Raw genomic sequence first — 23489 nt, 5'->3', positions numbered from 1 at the left:
ACACCAGGGCAACATGAAAGCGAGACACCTGAACACGAGTTTTCAGGAACAATTCGTAGCACCTGAAATTGTTACGTGTACAGGTACACCCACATTGATGGAAGGAAAGAGACAGAATACACTGTCTCTTTCTACCCACATCGCGTAGCTTCGTAGACGTGAAAACTGAAAATGCCACTTTCCTTAAGGGGACAAGAATTTATTATACGGTCCCGTGTAGCGGTGTAGAGACAGGTGAGATGTAACTTCTTTACAGTTCTGTGCTCCTAGTAAACAGGTACAAGGTAAGACAGGTGATTCCTACCTGTTCACGAGAAAAATGCAAGTTGAACGTTAAATAAAATGAAAATTAATACAATGATTGATAACGAATTTCACTTTGACCTCTATATTAGCTCCGTGGACCCACCTCAAAAAGTATGATGTCAAAGATCAGTCATAATATTAAATTACACTTTTGTTTGTTGATGATAAATAGAGATAGGATCAAAAAATTCAGGACCAAATAAGTCTCACCTCTACCAAATCGATTCTAATCAATCTTTCAATCCTTTTATTATATTTTATATAACTTGTGAAATAAAATGTTATTCGTACATAATACATATAAATTATAATATATATAGATTATATACAATACGAGTACTGCGGGGCTAACATGGTCACATTTAGCAATTCCTCTCAATCAATTCAGCAAATGAATTGCCAAAACTGTCAAAATGACAAATGTCAAATCAGTACAAAAATACAGAAATGAATTGCGAGCAGAGTTGCATTTTGCAATTTTAGAAAAATGAATCATATTATGATTCATATCATGATTCTTCAAAGCGACCATTTTAGCCCCGCTGTATGTATTGTTACGTAGATTCTGCAGTCATCTGTGTAGGCAGAGAAATATTATTATTGCTCTTTTCAACATTTAAAATTACGAATTACTTACTTTAGCGTTACAGCTTATAATAGCCTCTTTTTAAATAGCCTCTTTCGTGGCTGGTTCTTAACTGATTGGTGCTTAAAAACTCTTTAAAAAAATATATCACTAAAAAGGTACGTTAAGCTCCTGCGATCTTAATTACTATAATTAAAATACTAGGACATCATACTCGCAATAGAAAACATTTAAATAAAATAATAATAACGTGTCGGGAGAACATAGCTGTAGAGAAGTTTCATCATACAATATGTTAAAATACTTTCTATATTGTTAGTTAATCTTGTTTTCGCAAAATTCGTAATACTAAAAAAAAAACAATTTTTAAAGTAGTGTTCCAATCCAGAATAATAATAGTACAACATTTTTGGATAATTCGTTATTGTTATAAGTAATATTAAATATTTTGTTAATATTATAATTAGCCAATTAACATTGATTTTAAATCATTTTTAAATATATACCAAAATACACGACAATTAAAAAAAATAACTTATAAAAATAAACCATTTTAAAATAAACTTTTCTTACCAGACAGAAAATGGACGGTAACTCTATTTTCATTTCCATCTAGAATTAATATTCTAGAAGTAGCTCTAGTTGTAGTATAGTTGTAGACACAAGGAGAGCATAAAATATATAAGGTGTTACAACTATAGCTAGGCGTCCTAGTACTCTCTGAGTTCTGACGTAGAGTATGACGTACTTCAAGGTTCAATATAATTTTAGTTAATAAATTTCAAGGCATCGACTATTGAACCTTATTGTGATCCTCATAAGGCAGATTATAATTATCTACAGTAGCAACCATAAACTTAAAGTTAATGGTTTTATTGGAAAATTAACCCTAATACTAGCTAAAAGCCGAGGTTTGTGATGGCTCGCGTCGTCACACCTTGACTGATGATAACACATATTATATAAAACTCAAAGGTGACTGACTGACATGGTGATCTATCAACGCACAGCCCAAACGACTGGACGGATCGGGCTGAAATTTTGCATGCAGCTAGATGTTATGACGTAGGCATCCGCTAAGAAAGGATTTTGGTAAATTCCAACCCCAAGGGGTTAAAATAGGAGATGAAAGTTTGTATATAATAATACTTTTTAACGCGAGCGAAGCCGCGGGCAAAAGCTCGTATCTACATATAAACAAAAATTACTTTGTTAAAGTACAAAATATTAGTGTCCGACCGAAACTGATTTTTCAGCCGTAACCGAAACCGAACTTTCGGCCTTAGTCTTAGTTTCGGCCGAAACCGAAACCGAAACCGAAACTTGGTAAAACATTCAAAATTACGATTATTTACTAAAATTTATTGATTTTTAACATAAATTACATTTTTTTAAACTAAAGAAAAAGTACCACAGTGAATTTTTTACTTTTTGCGACATTTCTTACCATAAATATTATTATTCTTAGACTCGAATTACTTTTTGTACTATATTCCGTTTTTTATACGATTCCATGATGCGTTTCGTCTCATTCACAGCAAATCCGATTTTATCTTCTGAACGCCCAATATTCAAGTTTTAACTTCATAAAACACGTCATGTCCTGTCGGTGTATATTATTATATTGCTATTTGTTACTAAAACAACGTGACAAGGCTCAAAGACGATGAAAACGTATTAAAATCATCAATCAAATGTATAACGTACACTTAGATTCATTAATCGCGATTAAATAAAGAATGTAAAAATTTTTTCAAACAAAATGAGATTCACGTCGCCCTATAAACGCGTTCATTGTTCAATGAGAACTTAGTTTAATAAAACGTTTAAGTGTGATTGGTGAAATTCCCCTTAATGTATTATAACGAAGGATTACCCTAAGAAACAAGAGCAGAAGTTATTTGAAGTCATTTTATTTAGGTGCGATTCACCTAAGAAATAGAACGCGCTTAGTGTACACTAAATTGTTTCTACACGTATAAACGCGCTTATAGCACCAAATTGCATTTCACTAACATAAAGTTCACAACAAAATTTTTGAATATTTCTTCTTTAATTTTTGAATATTTATAAATTTAGAATTAATTGTATATTAACTTTAATTTAATTTGGTTATAGATGTGTTATAAAATAATGTTGTGCATGTCTGTAATTGATATAAGCACTAAAATGTAGTTATTAATGTAATCAATGTATATGTGTGTGTTTATATTGTTGATATGCCTAATAAGTAAATAAATAAATAAACAAAATACAAATCCGAGTTTTATCTTCAGAACGTCCAGTGTTGCACGATTAAACTTCATTAAAGCCGTTAAAGTCCCGCCAGTGTAGTGTCATGGTGAATCGAAAATCTTAGACGAAAAAAATTATGCGTTTGGGTAGTTTATATATCGTTTCTTGCTTTTTTATTGATCCCCGTAAGAACGCGTTTAATAAGAACTAAGTTTTATAAAACGAAGTTGTGGGATTGGTGAAATCCTCCCTTAGACATACTACTGAACGACGTACTACTGAAAACAAAATCAATAATTGCAGTATATTATTTTTATGGGAGACATGGACACGACCGCGGTCGAAGTTCAAAACGAAATGACTAAGCAAAATTGCACTTGACGTCACATTATTTTTTTCTCCAGAAGGCATTTTGCCACTCAACCTGAAAAATATACTGAGGGCCGCAAGAGTGAAGCTTACGGGGAAGTGGGCTAGATAAGATTGTAGCAGGTCTAAGTCCTAAGAGATTGCGTGTCCAAAAAAAAAGAGTGAGGCGAGATGATTAACTAGATAAATCTCACAAGATATCGCACATTGAAAACAAAAGTGGATATCCTAAGATATCTTATAGTCTCACAGTCAAACAAAATTCTTAAGTAAATGAAGTTAACACACAATCTTTAATACATAATCTCAAAACATAATTAAATAGATGGTGGCGAACTGAGCCAGGGCCTCGCTGGCAAGCAAGCTCAAGTTAACTGCGAAGTTTACCGAATGATGCATGAGTTTCGGTTTCGGCTATATTTTGGCATAAACTAGATTTTTTGGCCGAAACTGGCCGAAACCGAAACCGAAAGTTCGGTCGGTCACTACAAAATATCAATAGGCGTGATAGTTTTTCCGTAAAGTGTACCACAAAATGTTCAGATTGTGGGATATACATACATAAAGGGCTCGCTTCGCTTGCCTTGATTACGGGACATTTTATTTAGCAACTTGCTTTATCATCAGTAAAATACGAACCAATTCTAATCATGATTGCTCCCTTTAACAAGTTGCGTGTCACAGTGGATGACAAGACGTGCTTTCTACACAACTAAAGCCAAAATAAAAAAATCTAGAATCTAGAGGTTGACTACAAGGTGTACAAAAAAATTGTGATAATACTGAAATGAAACTTTAGGGTTTGTAAGGTTCTCATGTTATATAGAGTTCGCTGTGAAAATAGCAGCACTGCAAGAGCAACTTTTTTTGGGATTCGTATGGGCAATCGCCACAGCGTCATGATTTTTTTTATACAAAAGTAAAAAAAAAAACTCTTTCAGCGCTGCTTTCACAGCGAACTAGATACCGGGGACCCATGCACATCCTAAAGTCTTATGTCTTAGTTTTGTAACATCCTGTATATGCAATAAGTTGTCTTTTTTCGTACGGTGAAGGAAAACATCGTGAGGAAACCCGCACATATTTGGTCCCAGACGTATTGACTAGTTCTTTCCTCTACTACCTACCAATATTGTACTTGAACTAAATATTGTATTTTTATTATAATATTGTATTTTTACTACCTACCAATATTGTACTTGAACTAAATATTGTATGTAGAGAGCGAACAAAAATAAATTTAAGTTTTATTAAAATATTTGCACGTCGAGATGTATCCGACAAAACATGAGCGCTATAATATTCCACATTGTACCATCTTAATATTGTCAATACCATGTTTTTGCGAATAAACATTCTTATTCTTATTCGTCTGGACTAGGTCGATTATGTTGTGAGAATGCCGTATGTGCTTGGGCAACCATACGGTCATTTAATATTTTAGAGGGAGGTCCTGAAGCTGGCCATGAGCCGAGCCAAAGAGGCAGCATGGTTGGAGTTGATTGATGGTCTAAACAATGACCCTTGGGGTCGACCATACAAGAGGGCGCGGGATAAACTCCGCGTTCAGTCGACCCCGTTAACGGAATCGCTCCAACCGGAGCTGCTGGGGAGCATCGTCAGGGAATTGTTCCCTGCCCCCCCAGCTGGATTTACTCCGCCTCAAATGGTTCGGCCGACGCCGGACTTGGCCTTGGAGGAGAGTGTTCCGCCACCCGTCACCGACCAGGAGATGGAGATGGTCTTGTCCCGTCTCCGTGACAAGAAGAGGGCGCCGGGTCCGGACGGGGTGCATGGGAAGGTGCTGTCATTGGCACTCGTGCACCTCGAGGATCCCCTTCGGGAACTGTTTGACCAATGTTTTCGATCTGGACAGTTCCCGAAGGGTTGGAAGAAGGACCGACTTATCCTTTTACCTAAGGGAGGTCGGCCACCGGATCAGGCGTCGGCGGTAAGGCCGATTGTGTTGCTGAACGAAGTTGGGAAGGCGCTGGAACGAATTGTGGCTTCACGACTCGTTCAGCACTTGGAGGAGGGCCCGGGACCGAAACTGTCAAATCATCAGTATGGTTTTCGGGCTGGTCGGTCTACCGTCGACGACATACGGCACCTACGGTCGGTGACGTTGGAGGCGGAACGCGAAGGGGATGTAGTGTTGGGGGTGTCGCTCGACATAGCCAATGCTTTCAATAGCCTTCCTCACAGCGTGATACTCGGGGCACTGGAGTACTTCGGTGTCCCCTTGTATATCAGAAGGCTGGTGGGAGATTGGCTCTTCGACAGAGAAGTCGTGTGGGAGAACCGGGACGGGGTCCTGGTGTTGATGGAGGTTGACTGCGGTGTCCCACAGGGGTCGGCACTTGGACCGGGTCTGTGGGTCATCGGCTTTGACTGGGTCTTGCGATGCTGCCTTCTCCTCGGGATAGGTGTCTCTGCTTATGCGGATGACACCTTTATCACAGCCCGGGGGAGGACTTATCAAGAGGCGGTGCGGCTGGCTGAATCGGCAGTATCGCTGGCGGTCAGCTGCATAAGACGGTTAGGGCTTCGGGTCCGATTTGAGAAGACCGAAGCCCTTATGTTTCGCGGACCCGGTAAAAGGGGACCTCCTCCAGGCACGACTTCGTGTCGGAGACGAGGAGATCAGGGTGAGCCCCACCATCAAGTATCTTGGGCTCACCCTGGATGGAAGGTGGACCTTCGGTCCCCATTTCCAGCAGCTGGGACCGAAGGTCATAAGAGAGGCATCCTCTCTGGGTCGACTCCTGCCGAATATAGGAGGGCCCAGTCAAGCCTGTCGGCAGCTGTACTCCGGGGTGTGCCGGAGTATGGCACTGTACGGTTCCCCAGTATGGGTGGATGCTCTTACCGTGCGTAATAGGGCCCTGCTGCACAAAATGCAGCGGGTCATTGCGGTGAGAGTCATCAGGGGCTACCGTACAGTCTCTTGGGCGGCAGCAACTGCTCTGGCGGGGGAACCGCCATGGGAGCTCACGGCGAGGGTGTTCGCCGAGTTGAACCTCCTCATCACTCAGGGGAGGTCGAATGGCGAAGCCCCTTCGTGGGAAGAGCTCAGGCGGTTCCGGAGACTCGGAGAGCAGTGGCTGCTGAGGAGGTGGGCTGAAGATCTGGCGCAGATCCGGTACGGTAAACGTACCGCTGAGGCACTGCGTCCAGTTCTTGCGGCGTGGATGCGCCGCAAGAAGAAACCCCTCACCTTCCGCCTTACGTAGGTACTCACCGGGCACGGATGCTTCGGTGAGTACCTGTGTAAGGTCGCCAGGAGTAAGCCAACGCCAGCCTGCCATGAGTGCGGCGCTGTGGAGGACACGGCCCAGCATACCCTTGAGGTGTGCGATCGTTGGGCCGTGCAGCGCCACGATCTCGTGGCAGTGCTAGGAGGGGACCTCTCGCTCCCGAGCATGGTGCGCTGCATGCTCGAGAGCGATGAGGCCTGGCAGGCAGCGGTCTCTTTCTGCGAAATTGTGATGTCGCAGAAAGAGGCCGCGGAGCGGGACAGAGAGGACAATCCCACCTCTCTGCCGCTCCACCGGCGTAGGACGGGAGTGCGGAGGCGACGCTATGCGAACCTCCTAAGTCTCGTCTAGCGGGGCTCCGGGAGAGGATGGGAACCTCCCCGGCTTAGCCAGTCCTGGCGCCGAGGGGAACGCTTCAGTTTGCCGAAGTGTTCCCTAACTTTGGTGGAAGTCCGGTCCCTTCTGAGGTAGACCGGCCGGTCGTAGAGGGGGTCCTGTGTTTGTTAGATCCGAGACATCCCTCCTTTTTGCGGCTGAAGGCGAACCGCAGGTGGTTTTAGTGAGTAAGAGTCTCACATACCCCCGGGTGCTTCAGCTAACTGAGGCACATCCCCAACCCGGGGCACCCATGATGGGTTTCCCCTGCGCAAAAAAAATATTAAAAAAAAATACGGTCATTTAATAGCTCGTCTGTCAAGACTCAAGTGCCCAAAATGGGCGTCTTACTCTAAGACTATTCAAAAGTATTTTCGAAAATAGTTTAACAGTTCGTGACAGATGAAAGGATAAAACGTCTTGTCCCAGGCACTACAGTATTTGAGAGGAGTGGTTACTTCGCTCTGAAAATACTGTGTAATTTATCCACAACGGATGCAATGGCCTAGTATTTTGTCTTTTTTTACCTCCCTCAAACCCCCTCAAACGGTACAGCCAACACTCACTTGTAACCATACTCCAGGTTATCCCCACATCCTCCCCACACCCAGTCGGTGTGCAGGTGGCGTGGTCGCGCCGCCCTGCTGCAGCCGCAGCTCGCCAGTCTACCGTCACGGCAGGCGCGGGACACGGCCAGCGAGACCCCGGCGGCAGTGATGGCATGGGTGAACGCTGTCTCCCTGGACGCTGGAAGTCCAAGTACAGTATTAAAAAATGAAAAATGAATAATCTTTTTATTTTCAAATAGGGTGAATGACTAGTAGATTGGACAGTACTATAGTCATTGGAAAAAGCACAAAAACACCATATTTATTAATGTTGCTTTAAAAACTGACTGTTTTTCTTTAAAAACAGGCGTTCTCTTACTTTAAAAACAGGACCTTTTTAAAGCAACATTAATAAATATTGTGTTTTTGTACTTTTTCCAATGACTGGTACTGTCCAATCTACTAGTCTTTTACCTTAGGTTAAAACTTAACACTTTTAGAACGCCTACATGAGGCCTACCACCTGTTCGCGATCTAACCCGGCGAGAAGAACCGGCGCGGCGTTAGTAACTCGCATGGGGCCACCTAGATTAAAAGATACTTAGTATGGACTATGGAAGCTGAAATATCTGATTTACAATGTGACAGATTAAACACGTTACCCCATTTTGAGAAGCTCTGAGAAACACTTTGAGAAAACTTAATCCAATACCATTCAACAGTTTCGATAGGGAAATCATCTTACAATCTAACTTTGGAAAATAAAATAAAAAGTCTACTATTTAAAAGGTTTTTTAATAGTTTATTTTTTTCATCTCTAAGATTTTTAACATGCTCGGTTAGTTAATGTACGTTTGCTGTTTGAAAATATTTAACGATTTACGTCCCGTTTCATTCTGAAACAGCCCTGCAAAATGTTTGCAACGTCGCAATAGTTTATCTCGCACTAGGAGCACATAAATAAGGAGGAGTATAGCTTTAAAAGTATTATATTTTTTAAAACGGAGCGACTAGGAAGTATAAATCAGGTGCTGTCGAGTGTTCCCGACGTGTGTTTAAGATTTAGAGCTTTCATCCATCCAAAACTTAAAATCGCTGGGGAAAAGAATGTTTATCGCGAAAATACCTTTTAAAGTACAAGGAAAAAGGAAATTAAGATTTGAACAGAATAGATGAAAATATAGTTTCAATTCATTTTTTTATAAAAAATGTACTTATCTTTATCATTTATTTTTGAATTAAAATATAGAGCTACCTTAAAGTTAATATACCTAGCCGCTAGCGGAATAGAGCAAGATCTCGAGCTGTCAAACGAAACCGAAATTGGTTTTCATCTGTGTGAAAAATATGTGATCGTATACACTTACACAAGCATGATTGAACATGAATTCTATGAGATTAAATTGTCAACGTGCGGCACGTGCCGACTGGACGTCAAAAAAAGTGCTGCTGTCATGTATCACACGTCTCTTTTTACCACGCAGTGTTACTGATAGTAACATCTCTCTTGTTCAGGCCTTTCTTTCTCTATTTCGATTTCCACTAGGTATATTAACTTTATGGGCGAACTATCGTTTATAAATGTCTATTGTGCTATCGTAGAGGCAATGTGTTTGTCAAATCAAAATAACGTTTGTGTCTATAGTTCGTTATAATTTGTAAAATACAATATTATGTAAAATAGTGTAGTAGCCTTTCAATTGACATTTAAGGTCCAACCCACACATACTAAATATTTAAATACTAAAAAATATATAAATAAATATAAAAAACATCCATATTCCATACTAATATTATGAATGCGAAAGTGTGTCTGTCTGTCTGTTACCTCTTCACGCTCAAACCGCTAAACCAATACCAACCACACCACGTCGCAACGACAAAATGCCGTCAAGCAGTAGTTACGTGTGAATGGTGTCGCTGCAGCTTTTTGTAGTTGCGTTGTGGTACCGACAAAATGTCGACGAGGTTGCGTTGTCGCCAGTAGTTGCGATGTGGTTACGTACGAAAGACAATGAAACGGAGGGAGGGAAGAGCGCGGACGGTGTGCGCACACTGTCATTGCATCGACGCAACGTTGTGGTTGCGATGTGGTCGGCCACTAGTTCGCTTGTGGTTGCGATGTGGTACGTGTGAATAGTCCAGTTCATTTACAATACGAAATATACGCCCGACCACGTGGTGTGGTTGTCGTGTGGTTGTGGTACGTGTGGGTTGGCTCTAAAAGAAATGTTTTGTCTTTCAATTGAAATTTAAAAGAAAAAATAAGATCTTATCATAATAAAATCTTATCACGGAAGCATTAAGATTACATACGATCACGTAAGATGATTTTAGGAAGTTACCGAATTTATTATGTCATTATGTGTCATTCTGAAACACACAGATGATTCATTTCAGGAGATTATTGCGAGGTCTTATCTCAATCCAAAACGATAACCTTGCACACAACCAAATACCAAGCTTGTAAGCATCGCAATAATATTCATTTTAGCTTAGCATAAAATTGTAGTTTCTAGGGGCGGATCTTCTCTATTTTTCATGTGTTTTTAAATATATTTCGAAATAAAATAATATATTAAGAAAAAGATTGTTCGGTGCAAACCTTTTTAAAATAGATTCATTAACAATTTATTAAAATAAAATGTAAGTTATTCTTGTTAATGCTTATATTTCGATGACAAAGAGATTTGTCGGAGGTGAGTTTGTAAATTAATTACAACGAAAGTATTTTTTTTAAATGTTTATGGCTTAAATCCTTTTAATAAATATTGTGCTCTATATTTCATATTTTTTTACATTTCGATACTATATTGGAACTGGTACTTAAATAGGGAGTCAAGAAATAACAAAATGGGGTTTCACCTCGCCTTAAGTAAATAATATAATTAATATTAACTATTTAACTATTTCGTAATTTTATTAAATATTTTATTAAGAATTTCGTAATTTAGATACCGTATTTACGGAATCACAGTTACCTATTTCACAATTCATTCTACTAATCAATATTTTTATCATTTTTAAAAACATGAAAAACAAGCAATATCCATTTCCTTTCATCCTCAAACGAGTTTCGACTCACCCCGTGACGTCAGCGTTGTGGAATTTAACCACCATCCTACAGTTATATTATCCTGGTATCGAGGTATTACGTCCCTCATACCGAAGCGCCGCGATACATTTAAAGCATTTAGGCAGTATCGGCTGAATCGTGAAACCTTTAAGGTCTTTTGTCAAATTTGAAGATGCTATAGGTGTATACAACATGTACCAATAAGGTACAACACCTACTGTAATAACGTGTCATCACCTGTTGACTGCGATCAACTAATGACGACTAATCTGATTACTAACCTACCGCAATAGCGTGTCTCACTCCTTGCCCGACCAAAGAGATTTAAAAGTCGAACACTGCCCTTTCCTCATCCATTTTCGCCAAGAGATCTTAAAGACTTAAGCGCTTAAGACTATAAGATTGAAGAACTTCTAACGCTTTAGCCACTTCTTTATTGAGGAAAGGCGTAACAGAATAGAAAAGCTTAACTAACCAATCAGCGTTAAAGGTCCGAACGCCTCCGTGACCGAACAGTTCCAGCGGCGGTTCTTGAACTGGTGTTGGCACTCCTCAATGCCCTTCTTCACTCCCTCCCCCACGGCCGGCATGTGGTCCTTATGCCGGCGACACACCCGCCGCTGGCCCGGGGTGAGGCCGGCCAGGTGGGAGCAGACCCGAGACCGCTCAGACCAGAGGGACTGGTTCGTCCACTCCTCGAACTCAAGGAGGCCCATGTTACTGAAACAAAATAGAGCTAATCAGGGTAAATTTGGATACAGGGTAAGTCCACAGCATACGTCCGCATATAGGGTAAGGCTTGATTCATATTATGCGTCCGCACGACAGAGCGGTTTGGCCACTTTACAACGAAATCACGCAGATGCAAATAAATCGGGCCTAAGTCATACAGCATAAGTCCTGATGCCTGTCAGTAGTCCTAAAGTACTGGACGTACCCTGATAAACCTTAATTAGGGTCCATGTTTTTTTTTAAATATTATTAAGCCCCAAAACTACTAAAAACTACACGTTAGTAGCATAACGACTTGCAGATTCTGCTAGCAGGAGGATGAGACACCTATTCACCTTCATCTTGACTGTCCTGCTCTATTACAGATAGGGTTGCCACCTTTATTTTTTGCAAATAAAGTAAATTGGCTACTTTAGGTGAGAAATAAACAGTACACAGTATAAAAATATGGTACAATTTATAAAATTATCTGTATAAATAAAAATGAATTCTGTACATTGTTAGTTTCTTTAAACTCAAGAACGGCTAAACCACTTTGGCTTATTTTGGTCTTGAATCATTCGTGGAAGCCCAGGGAGGGTTTACATTAAGAGATCCGCGGTGATACGAGGTTCATCGGGTCCTCTAGTTTGAACTAAAGTATTTTTGCGTACATTATTATTTTCGTAAAGTACAAAGAACAATTGCCTGAAATAACGTACAATACTTTATAATACAGTACGGGTGGCAACCCTAATTACAGAGCAAGAACAGGCACAGGTCGCTACGAATACTCATCCATTCGGAAATTCGTGGCACCAACCCCAACCATATCGTTCAATTTATGAGCAGCATTGGGTTGGGGAAGGTACTCTAATGTGAAGGAGTCACAATAGATCCTCAAGGGTCGCAGTGACGTCATGGCTGCAATAACCTGCCGGGACAAAGAAAAGCCGCAAATTAGCATTTGCTAAGTTCCGTATACTTGCATGTTATGGATATGTCGCAGTCATCTGGTTCATTATTATCATATTCATTAATCATTATTCATTACATAATGATGCTTGTTGTTTTACGTAAATACCGGGAATATTATCGTTCTTAATCGGTATCGACTTCAATTTTTTCTGTGAAACGTAAACGTATAGTAGTTTCACGGTGTTAATTTACGGCATTTCATTCGTTACGTTGTAAAGTTAATACGTTCATAAATTGATTTTTCTATTTTTACAACATACATTTTTGTCACACATGCTATCCCCGCGTTCCATTTAGCGTCAAAAACGATCAAAACGCTCAAAATGGAGGCACATTTTGAGCGTTTTGATCGTTTTTTTAAAAGCTTTTATTTAACTTGCTCTGTATGTATGTATGTATGTTCGGGTGAAATCTTGAAACTCAATTTTGAACCAGATATATTTAACCGATTGGGCTGAAATTTTGCATACACGTTCAGTTTAGATGATAATACACGGTATTATGGTATATAGCATCACTCTAAATCCAATATGGCCGAAAATCCAAGATGGCAAAATAGTTATTTTCGATACAGTTCTACAATATTGATATTAAATGAAAGGGTTTTTTGAGAGTAACTCGAAAACGAATGTAATATCATTCTACATCCAATATGGCGGCAGTCGGCACATCCAAGATACGGGAACAGTTATTTTTAATGCACTTCTGCAATATGGGTATCAAATGAAAAGGCTCATTGAGAGTAACTCGGAAACGAATGGGCTCCCCACGAAATTTTATTGTACTATATAGTAAAAGCTAATAAAATTTTCTACAACTTTATCTTTTACACTTTGTATATCGTTACCTATGAGCTTCTAAAAGTGGTCGATTTTCAAATACACACATCAATACGACCTTAGGATATTTGTATTTTCTTAAGTATCTAAATTTTTTAAAGACAGTAAATGATAGATGAATAATAGCTTATTTTATGGACTTTTATAAAACTTTTCTTTGACTTTTCAATGGCCATAGAAAAGTTGTATGGCAACAAATCTTTACTTCGTTTTATAAAACTGAAAATTTCATTGTAATGAGAAAAAATCTTCTACATTTTTATTGCTAACAGTCAAATTAATAATAATGAATCCTAATCTATGGTTAGTGCAGACTATTTTTACCTAAAAATGCATTTTTTGAGTCTTTCTGCGGTATGAGGCTCGTGTTCTTTGTAATTTCGAGTAATCATTTTTCCTGTTATCTAAGTTACTAAAAAATCTCTTAAATGATTTCATCATTGCCTGTTCTAGTCACAATAGACCGAATTTATGTCAGAACAGCCTGTAGACCAGTCCAAAACCAGAATAATCTGGTCGAATCAACCCAAAATTAAGCCGATGCGATCAGTAAAATTGGAATCTCATGGAGGCTCCAGGAGAGCAACCAGTCTCTAGAAACCGACCAAACCGTGCCGAAGGGTTCCCATTAAGATGGTCCTTATGATATCAAAATCTTTGATTTTCCAGCATCCCGATCTGGAAAATGCGGAAGGTTGCTTTTTCATGAGTTTGGGAGATGGACCATGGTATCACTAAGAAATTGTCTCTGATGCTGGTGCTGATAAAAACACCGGTTTGAATCTCTTCTGGATTTACTATAATCACGTGTTCATTGTCTTCATCATCATCATCTTCATCAACAGCCTGATCCATAATACTTCTAAATTTGAACTTGGCAGGTTTTCATGCTATACGTAACACTTCATTAATTATCGTATAAGTAATTAGATAATATTTAAGTATATTATAATTAAATTAACCTGCCAAGTTCAAATTAGAAGTATTATGGATCAGGCTTTTGATGAAGATGATTACGATCGATGTAGTGCATCTAAGTTTGGCATTGGATTGGATTTCAACTCTTTTTTTAGGCCAAATATCAGCCGATAGGAACTTGGCCCCATTTTAACAGGTACGTTTTGGTGGGATAGTTTCTACCAGGGGCGTCTTTCCCTTAGGTGCAATGTGTGCGGTGCACACGGGCGCCGCGGTCCTAGGGGCGCCGAGCGCTGCTCGCACTCGGCGCGCGCCCGCGCTGGCCGGCCGCCACGGCCCACACTTTATTGACCAACGTAAAAGAACTCCAGTTTGCAAACATTTTTGTGTAATATCCGAAGCTCTTCTTATATTTGTAGAATTACAGCAAAGCAAGGCGTGCCATGAACGGCTCGGCTTTTGCAATATAAATATTATAATCTATATTTTTCAACGTGAAATGAACCTTAAAACACATAAATGAAGATTGTTATATTATTTGGTGTAATAGTGAGTGTCCTATCGCTTGTTTTTTCAAAAAAGGTAGTGGGAGGATTTGGATTTAGATACAAAAAAGCACAGTGTTCTAAATTAGGAAACAAACTGTGCCATGCTGGCTCTTCGGATGTAGAGAAGTTAGAGCTCTTCAATGTAATCGAATTAATACCGATGTTGTGATGATGTGATATTTAATATGTATAGAACATGAAATTTAAAATAAAATTGAAGTACTTAAGCGATATAAAATTTACGTTTTGGGGTTAGGCTTGTTAGGGTTTGTCAAGACTCAAGAGCACATCATGGTCAAAACCGAAAAAACTTCAATCTACAAACAAATAACAATAGAGTTTCTTAACTATTTTATATTGGAGAAATTTGACAGTACCTATGTGGTAACTTGATGTGCTGTTATAGTTCGTCTGGTAGAACGAAAGAAGCCACCGCTTAGAGTCCTCACCCTTAAGCGGCCGGACAAACTGCAATAGTCTTTTACTTTGTACCCATTTCATATTGACCGCGCGCGCGCTTGTTAGGGGGCGCTAGAGTAATGTTTGCACACGGGCGCCACATGGGCTAGGGACGGCCCTGGTTTCTACACACTATTATATTATTATGTAACAGCTTATATTATCTATACTATATACTATATTACTATATATTACTATATTACTATATTTACTATATAATATTATAAATGCGAAAGTATCTCTGTCTGTCTGTCTGTCTGTCTGTCTGTCTCGCTTTCACGCCAAAGCTACTGAACCGATTGTAATGAAATTTTGTACACAGATAGTCTAAAGCCTGAGAAAGGACATAGGCTACTTTTTAACTGGAAAAGGGGGTTGTAAGGTGCGTAAATTTGGTCAAATTAAGTTAGTTCCAAAAACTCAAAATAGATGGCGCCAAGAGTCCCCTAGATCGCGCTATTGCTTGCTCATGCGTATTTCTATAAGAGGTGGTACCATGTTAACTAAGTATTTCGATTCTTTCGATTGTTATACACGTTCTATACTAATATTATAAATGCAAAAGTATCTCTGTCTGTCTATCTCGCTTTCACGCCAAAAGTCAAAACTACTGAACCGATTGTAATGAAATTTTGTACACAGATAGTCTAAAGCCTGAGAAAGGACATAGGCTCTATACTAATATTATAAATGCGAAAGTATATCTGTCTGTCTGTCGGTCTGTCTGTCTGTCTGTCTGTCTGTCTGTCTGTCTCGCTTTCACGCCAAAACTACTGAACCGATTGTAATGAAATTTTGTACACAGATAGTCTAAAGCCTGAGAAAGGACAAAGGCTACTTTTTAACTTGAAAAGCGGGTTGTAAGGGGGTGAAAATGCGTAAATTTGGTCAAATTAAGTTAGTTCCAAAACTCAAAATAGATGGCGCCAAGAGTCCCCTAGATCGCGCTTGCTCATGCGTATTTCTATAAGAGGTGGTACCATGCTAGACTAAGTTTTTCGATTCTTTCGATTGTTATACACGTTATTAACTAAGAACTCACCTACCAACTTAGATGAGATATCAAATTCAAAAACAACAGCGCCAAAACTACTGAACCGATTGTAATGAAATTTTGTACACAGATAGTCTAAAGCCGGAGAAAGGACATAGGCTACTTCTTACTGGAAAAAGGGGTTGTAAGGGGGTGTTTATGCGTAAATTTGTTCAAATTAAGTTAGTTCCAAAAACTGGAACAGATGGCGCCAATAGTCGCCTAGATCGCGCTATCGCTTGCTCATATGTATTTCTATAAGAGGTGGTACCATGTTGAGATAATATTTCGACTCTTTCGATTGTTATACATGTTATTAAATAACTCACGTACCGACATAGAGACCAGAAACAACAGTCTACCAATAATAAATACTAAATAGTTTATGGCCTATGGGTATTGGCTATTGGGCAAAGCTAAAGTTGTGTAATGCATTATGCAGCTAAGTTGTGTAACGCTAAATAAGCTTTAAAAGGTATAAAAAAGTTTAATTAAAAAAATCATATTATGTGCACACTACACGGCTGTTTTGGGTATTTTGATTTAAGGGGTACCAGGGTTTTAAAAAGCTTTTGACACCAATTTTATTAACACCGCGCGCTATAAACTAAAGTCCACGCGGACGAAGTCGCGGGCAACAGCTAGTTGTGATATAAACACGAGAGTATCCCAGAATAACCTAACGACTAGGACTATTTTAATTAATTTATTTTTGTACTTTTTTGTTCTCAATTTATAATACTTAGTTACCTTAGCAATCTTTGGATATGCTTGATATGAAATTATCCAAGGAAACAAAAAAAAGTGACACGTACAATATAAATTGCAAAATGAAATGAAAAGCAATCCCCACATGATTCATTTATATTGAATTAATGGCTCAACCGATTTTTTATTAAAAAAAATATCTACATTCGTTAGGTCTCAGAATAGGTTTTTATCTACTTTTTATATTGATACTTCCTAGAAATAATTTATGTGGCAAAACAACGTTTCCCGGGTCAGCTAGTTCTATTCTTTAACTCCTGTTTGTGAAAAGTTTTCCTGTATTGTGTTTTTAAGTTTAAATTTAGTTTTAAGTTGTACGAATAAAGAATTTTCTATTGTATTCTTCCAAAAATAGACACGGAGAAGTTGAAGCTGCCTCCTTCCTGGCTCTTCAGCTTAATCTTCACGAAGCGGTAGCCGATCCCACCTTCGAGAATATCGGCGTAGCCCCCACTGCCATCAGAATAGAGGTCCAAGATGAGTATAGCCTGGATAACAGCGAATTGGGTATACCCAGGGGCGGGATACTCTATAATACTTGACGTCACGCTTTGAGGTATTGCTGGCTTGTATTCTATGATCGAGAATAGCATGAGATCCCCACGCACCAGCTCCCCAATTTCCAAGTCATGGCTCTGGCTATGGACGCCCGCGAAAATGCTGAGCAGAAGTACGCACCGCATTCTCCCCTCTTTTTTTGTTACTGAATTATTTTTAATTTATTTTGTTCAGTGGCGGATTTACCAATAGGCTAAGTAGGCTGGAGCCTAGGGCGGCAGATTTGGAGAGGCGGCAAATTTAGCCCCATTTTTATCTTACAGAAATAAAAAATCCCACCAAAAACATTTCTTGTAAAATATTTCCGATACGACCATGATTAGGTTTACGGTTTACCCTGTGAAAAAGATATGAGATCTCATGTAGAGCCAAGCTTCTGAATCTACACGGCCTAACTCTACGTACTGACCCTAACTTAAATTCTACATACCAGTAAATATGTATTGCTTCGCCGTTTCGCTACCGCACAGGGTGAATCCTTGTGTGGTCGTCTCAGCAAAAATTTTCAAAAAATGTTTTGGTGTCATATGATTGTGAACTAAACTAACGTTTTGAATTTCAATGGTCAGTTATAGGGGCGACAGAAATTGAATAGCCTACAGGCGGCAAATTTCTAAATCCGCCACTGATTTTGTTATTTATAAAATTAGATGCGGTTCAGCAAAACAGAAATAGTCTATCATAAGATTTTACTGCTACCTTATCTGAGGCATACGTCATTTTCTTGTTACGGTATTTGTTAGTCATTCGTGAGTATTTGCTGTGCATTTGTGTGCATGTATTGTCTCTTAAAACAATCCCTCATAGTTCTCTATTCTATTGTAGTAGATAGAAAACTGTTATATAAATTATATTTTATATTATGTAACAGCTAGTACTGTGATATAAATCCAGAGTATTCTAGGCGATACCCTAGCCACTAGGAGTGTTACCAACTTAGGGGTTTTCTCCCCAAAATGGGGTAAAAAATCGAACGAGATTTTAAGGGTGTTACATATTGTGTTATAGTGCGAACTTCATTTTAAGGGGAATTTTTCAATTATTATGGTGAAATTAAGGGTTTTTGACTGACATTTACGGTTAATTATTTTTAGAATTTGGAAACACAAACAACAACGACTAAACCTAGTCTAGGACTGTAATTTAAATTCATGCTTAATTTTGACTATGTTTGTTCTCATGAACTTTGACATTCTTAACATTAAATCATACAAGTACCATCGATGAAGTTGATTCCTATGTAATTGACAGACCAACGTTATTTGGTCGAATATGTCAATTCAATGTTAATTGTGATCTGTCAGCTGGGTTTGACGTAACGCGACCAAACTACTTAGGTCCCCGATTTGCATAGGAATCAACTTCTCTGATAGTACATAACACATTCAAATAGCAATATAATACAGATATAGAAATATCCCAGGAAGTATAATTCGTTAAAATGCAATTCGAAAATATTCGATTCTAATCTCAGGATGATCAGACTGGTCCGATTTGAAAAATTCTATCAGTGTCAGATAGCCTATTTATCGAGGAAGGATTAGGAACTACTGGAGCAATTTTTATGTTATTTGACACTATTATACAGTGTGTTAATACTGCTACTTTCACAGTGAACTCTCTACAAGGAACACGTACACACTCTAAAGTATTATCACTTATTTTTGTTACACCCTGTAGAGTAGACCTAGAGATGGACAAAGCGAGTCACAGCGTGGAATGGCCCACAAGGGAAAAGAAAAAGAGGAAGACCTTACGTCAGATGGGAGGACGAACTTACAAAGATAGCTGGTCCCAACTGGATGGAAACAGCGAAATCAAGAGAACACCGGTCGTCTTTAGAGGAGGCCTTCACCTGTGGAGGAATTCTTACAGTAGAAGCAAAATAAACAGAATAAAAATGTTATTTAACCATAATATTATACATAATATTATAAAACAAAGTCGCTTTTTTCCTCATGTCTCTTTGTTCCCTTTAATCTTTAAAACTACGCAACAGATTTTGATGCGGTTTTCTTTAATAGATAGAGTGATTCAAGAGGAAGGTTATAGATATAATAACATTCATTAAATAGTGGAGAAATACTGTTATTGTTCTAATGTGATGTCGAAAATAATTAAGTTCATTTTTTCCGCTTACATTGCAAACGCAGGCTGAACCCTACGAGATTTATCAAAATAATGCACCAAGTATTGTACACATTGAAAAGGTCTACAGAAAACTCTGCGGGGATATCCATAAGAGATAGTCTTATGGAACATGGATAATATCCCATAATAAATTTTTTTGTCATTTTAAATCAGTGCCGTAAATAGCCTTTTTTGCGCCCTGTGCGAGTGCGCCCTTGTTTTTATAGGTACCCAGAGCAATTATGCTATATATACTCCTGTTTTATTTCACACAGGGTGATAAAATTCAACATGGTGATAAAATTCAACATGGTGTTGACTGTTGGCCGACCAATTATTATAACTAGAGATCGCCCAATGGTCGAAATTCGACCTTATCATCAACGACATTAGGACTACTACCTATATTTTGTAATTGACTTTATAATTTTTTTTTCAACTCTTGTCTCTGGGACTTAGCTGATCTCAGAGTGGCCGTGTAAGCATTGTCTAATAGTATCTTAGATTCAATAAAAAAAACTATAATCCATTTTCAATTTGTCACCTTGTTGTCAACAGACTTCAACTATAAATAAAAGAGTATAATTCGTTTATATAGATTTGTCACTCAAAAATCTGTCATTTCTCATGAGTGTGTGTCATAGACCAAAGAGAATGTCATATACTACGTAACATCATAGACTTAATATATACTTTATGGTGTGTGTTGTAGTGGGTGTAATGTTTTATTTGTTAAAAAAATGTATGATAAAAGCATAATAATTTCAAAATAGTATTAGTTCGATGCACTCCTTCACCATATAAACTATAACTGTGCAAAATTTCATTTTTCGTAAAAAGGGTTACAAAGTTTTTGTTCGCGTATTAATATTATGATGATGATGATGATGATAGGTATAAGTACTAAAATTTTGGAAAACGTACTGTTGGCAGGCGAGCCGTCTGATATCAAGTGGGCCTTTCGCCCGTTATACCTACCACCCGCACTGTGCAGCACTAGGGGCGCAGTGGGAACTTATCGGGAGCAAAGCGAAAAAATAATAGTCCTGCCTGGTCTGGCGATTTTTGCGCCCCCCCAGAGTCTACGCCCTGTGCCTGGGCACCGGTGGCACCGCCCTATTTACGGCACTGACTTAAATACATTGTTGATTTAATGTAGATCTATTATAATTATGGTCCTTTACAGCATATTATGATTTTAATGAATATTTTCAAAGATATTACAGATTTAAAAATTGCGGGAAGTACCTTTTGCGGCGGTACCGACCAATGCGGGCCACGGGTAGTAATAAAATCGGCTAAGTGCGAGTCGGACTCGCGCACGAAGGGTTCCGTACTGATACAGAGCAAATAGGCTAAAAATTGTGCTTTTTGTATGGGACCCCTTATACTTTTATTTTATGTTAATATTATTATTTAATATTAAAGTAAGTACCTAGGTACACATATAACACAAGAATGTGTGAAAAATTCAAGTGCCTACCTCTTGCCATTATTGATATAGAGCGAAAAAGGCCGAAAAAATCACGTTTGTTGTATGAGAGCCCTTCTTAAATATTAATTTTATTTTGTTTTCAGTGTCTGTTGTTATAGCGGCAACAGATATACACAATGTGTGAAAATTTCAGAAGTCTAGCTATAGCAGTTCTTGAGATGCAGCCTGGAGACAGACAGACGGACAGACAAGTAGCTATATTATATTTTATACCCGATGCGAAGCCGGGGCGGGTCGCTAGTAACTATAAGTCTATAATATATTAGGACTGGTTTACACGTATTAAGTTGATAAGTAGTTAACTAAATTTTAATTTAATTTTAAGTTATTTATTGCATGCATGTAAACACAAAATTTAGTAGCAAGTTAAAATTTAGTTAAGTAGGTACTAAACAAGGAAATTAGAAATTTGACTATTTTCTATTATGTTGGCACTTGGCAGGCGGGGCTTGTCACTTGACGCACTTCGGGCAGGCACTTCAAATCATACTTTGTTTAAACCTACGCGACCAGGCAACTGCAAAGCAAAAGGCAAAAAAATAATTGCCTTATATGCAAAAAAATAACTTTATTCAATAAATATTGCAACAGAAGAATATCACAACAAAGTCACAAGTCACAACCACAAGTCACATCTGCGGAAGAGGTACCAGGATCGCATAACCTCCTAGTATCTTCCATAAATCGTCACGGTGAAGTTGAAGCCGTTGCCTCTTTGGCTCTTCAGCTTGATCTTCACGAAACGTTGGCCGACGCCACCAGCGGATATCGTGGGGTAACCACCACTACCATCCCGGTCGTTGTCCTTGATGTAAATCGCTCTGATGTACGCGAAATTCGTTAGCCCAGGCTCCGGATACTCGATGATGCTCGACCTCACGATGAAAGGGAAGCCATACTTGCATTCGTTGGCTTTGTAGATGACGACGTCGCCGTACGTCGCCTGTCCCACAGCCAAATCGTGGCTCTGGCAGTATGCGGCGGCGAGGATACCAAGGACGCAGAACAGTATAGGAGCCTTCATCGTTCGTTTATTACTACCGCGCTAACGAAGCATTGTTTTATATCACGACCGGAGACGGTGGCATGTGGGAGTGAACTAGTATGTGATAAGACAAACCTTAAACCTTGCACTTCTTATCAGAGCTAGTCTCGGTTAAATTAGATTGTAGTATTATAAAACTAATAAATTATTGTGAATCCATACTAATATTATAAATGCGAAAGTATCTCTGTCTGTCTGTCTGTCTGTCTGTCTGTCTGTCTTGCTTTCACGCCAAAACTACTGAACCGATTGCAATGAAATTTTGTATACAGTTATTCTAGAGTCTGAGAAAGGACATAGGCTACATTTTGATGTGGGAAAATATCTTATTTCCATGAAAATTTCGATGAAAATGAATTCGCATTGCGCGTGGCCAGCGCTCATCCCGGGGGTCCTGGGTTCGAGTCCCGCAGGCGAAACAAAAAGTTTTCAATGTTCCTGGGTCTTGGATGTGTATTAAAATAAAATTTCAAAAATCTTAAACATATTTTATGTATAATATTATAAAAAATCCAGAAATATATCGATGGAATGAACATTTTAGTTCTAATACGATTCAACAGATGGCGTTTTATTTTTTACTTTATTGTAACATAGATCTAATCATACTTATTAGTTAGTATGTTTTTGTTTATAGTTTTTAATACGTTAGAATATTATGTCTAATAATATTATCACTTGGTATAATAATAATCAATCTATCTTATCTTATGTAGAACTCCTACTGCATTTCTAATCCATACTATCCATACTAATATTATAAATGCGAAAGTATCTCTGTCTGTCTGTCTGTCTGTCTGTCTTGCTTTCACGCCAAAACTACTGAACCGATTGCAATGAAATTTTGTATACAGTTATTCTAGAGTCTGAGAAAGGACATAGGCTACATTTTGATGTGGGAAAATATCTTATTTCCATGAAAATATCGATGAAAATGAATTCGCATTGCGCGTGGCCAGCGCTCATCCCGGGGGTCCTGGGTTCGAGTCCCGCAGGCGGAACAAAAAGTTTTCAATGTTCCTGGGTCTTGGATGTGTATTAAAATAAAATTTCAAAAATCTTAAACATATTTTATGTATAATACTAGCTGTTGCCCGCGACTTCGTCCGCGTGGACTTTAGTTTATAGCGCGCGGTGTCAACAAAATTTGTGTCAAATTTAAAAACTTTTTAATACCCTGGTAAGTGCTTCCGGTGTAGCGCGGCCCTTAATTAATCAAAATACCCAAAAACAGCTATGCAGTGTGCACATAATC

General features: G+C 38.7%; 2 protein-coding genes across 2 annotated transcripts in view; both read right to left on the bottom strand.

Annotated features, from left to right (window-relative positions):
• The window catches only part of LOC121727708 (protein Wnt-5b-like), a 61606-nt gene that overhangs the window by 13850 nt on the left and 24267 nt on the right, over positions 1-23489 (bottom strand). The window contains exons 2-3 of the mRNA XM_042115687.1: positions 11228-11472; positions 7695-7875 (exon numbers count right to left, since the gene is read on the bottom strand). Of these exons, the coding sequence (XP_041971621.1) occupies positions 7695-7875; positions 11228-11472 (426 nt within the window). The remainder of the gene's footprint in view (positions 1-7694; positions 7876-11227; positions 11473-23489) is intronic.
• On the bottom strand, positions 21744-22284 carry LOC121727710 (probable salivary secreted peptide). Its single transcript, XM_042115689.1, has one exon. The coding sequence runs from the start codon at positions 22211-22213 to the stop codon at positions 21857-21859; it is 357 nt and encodes a 118-aa protein (XP_041971623.1). The 5' UTR covers positions 22214-22284; the 3' UTR covers positions 21744-21856.

This window comes from Aricia agestis, chromosome 6, assembly GCF_905147365.1.
Source record: "Aricia agestis chromosome 6, ilAriAges1.1, whole genome shotgun sequence".
Lineage (NCBI taxonomy): Eukaryota > Metazoa > Arthropoda > Insecta > Lepidoptera > Lycaenidae > Aricia > Aricia agestis.
This window is presented reverse-complemented; position numbering and strand designations above follow the sequence as displayed.

Excerpts from the sequence above, each read along its gene's own strand:
- LOC121727710 (XM_042115689.1), bottom strand. The coding sequence starts at position 22,213 with ATGAAGGCTCCTATACTGTTCTGCGTCCTTGGTATCCTCGCCGCCGCA.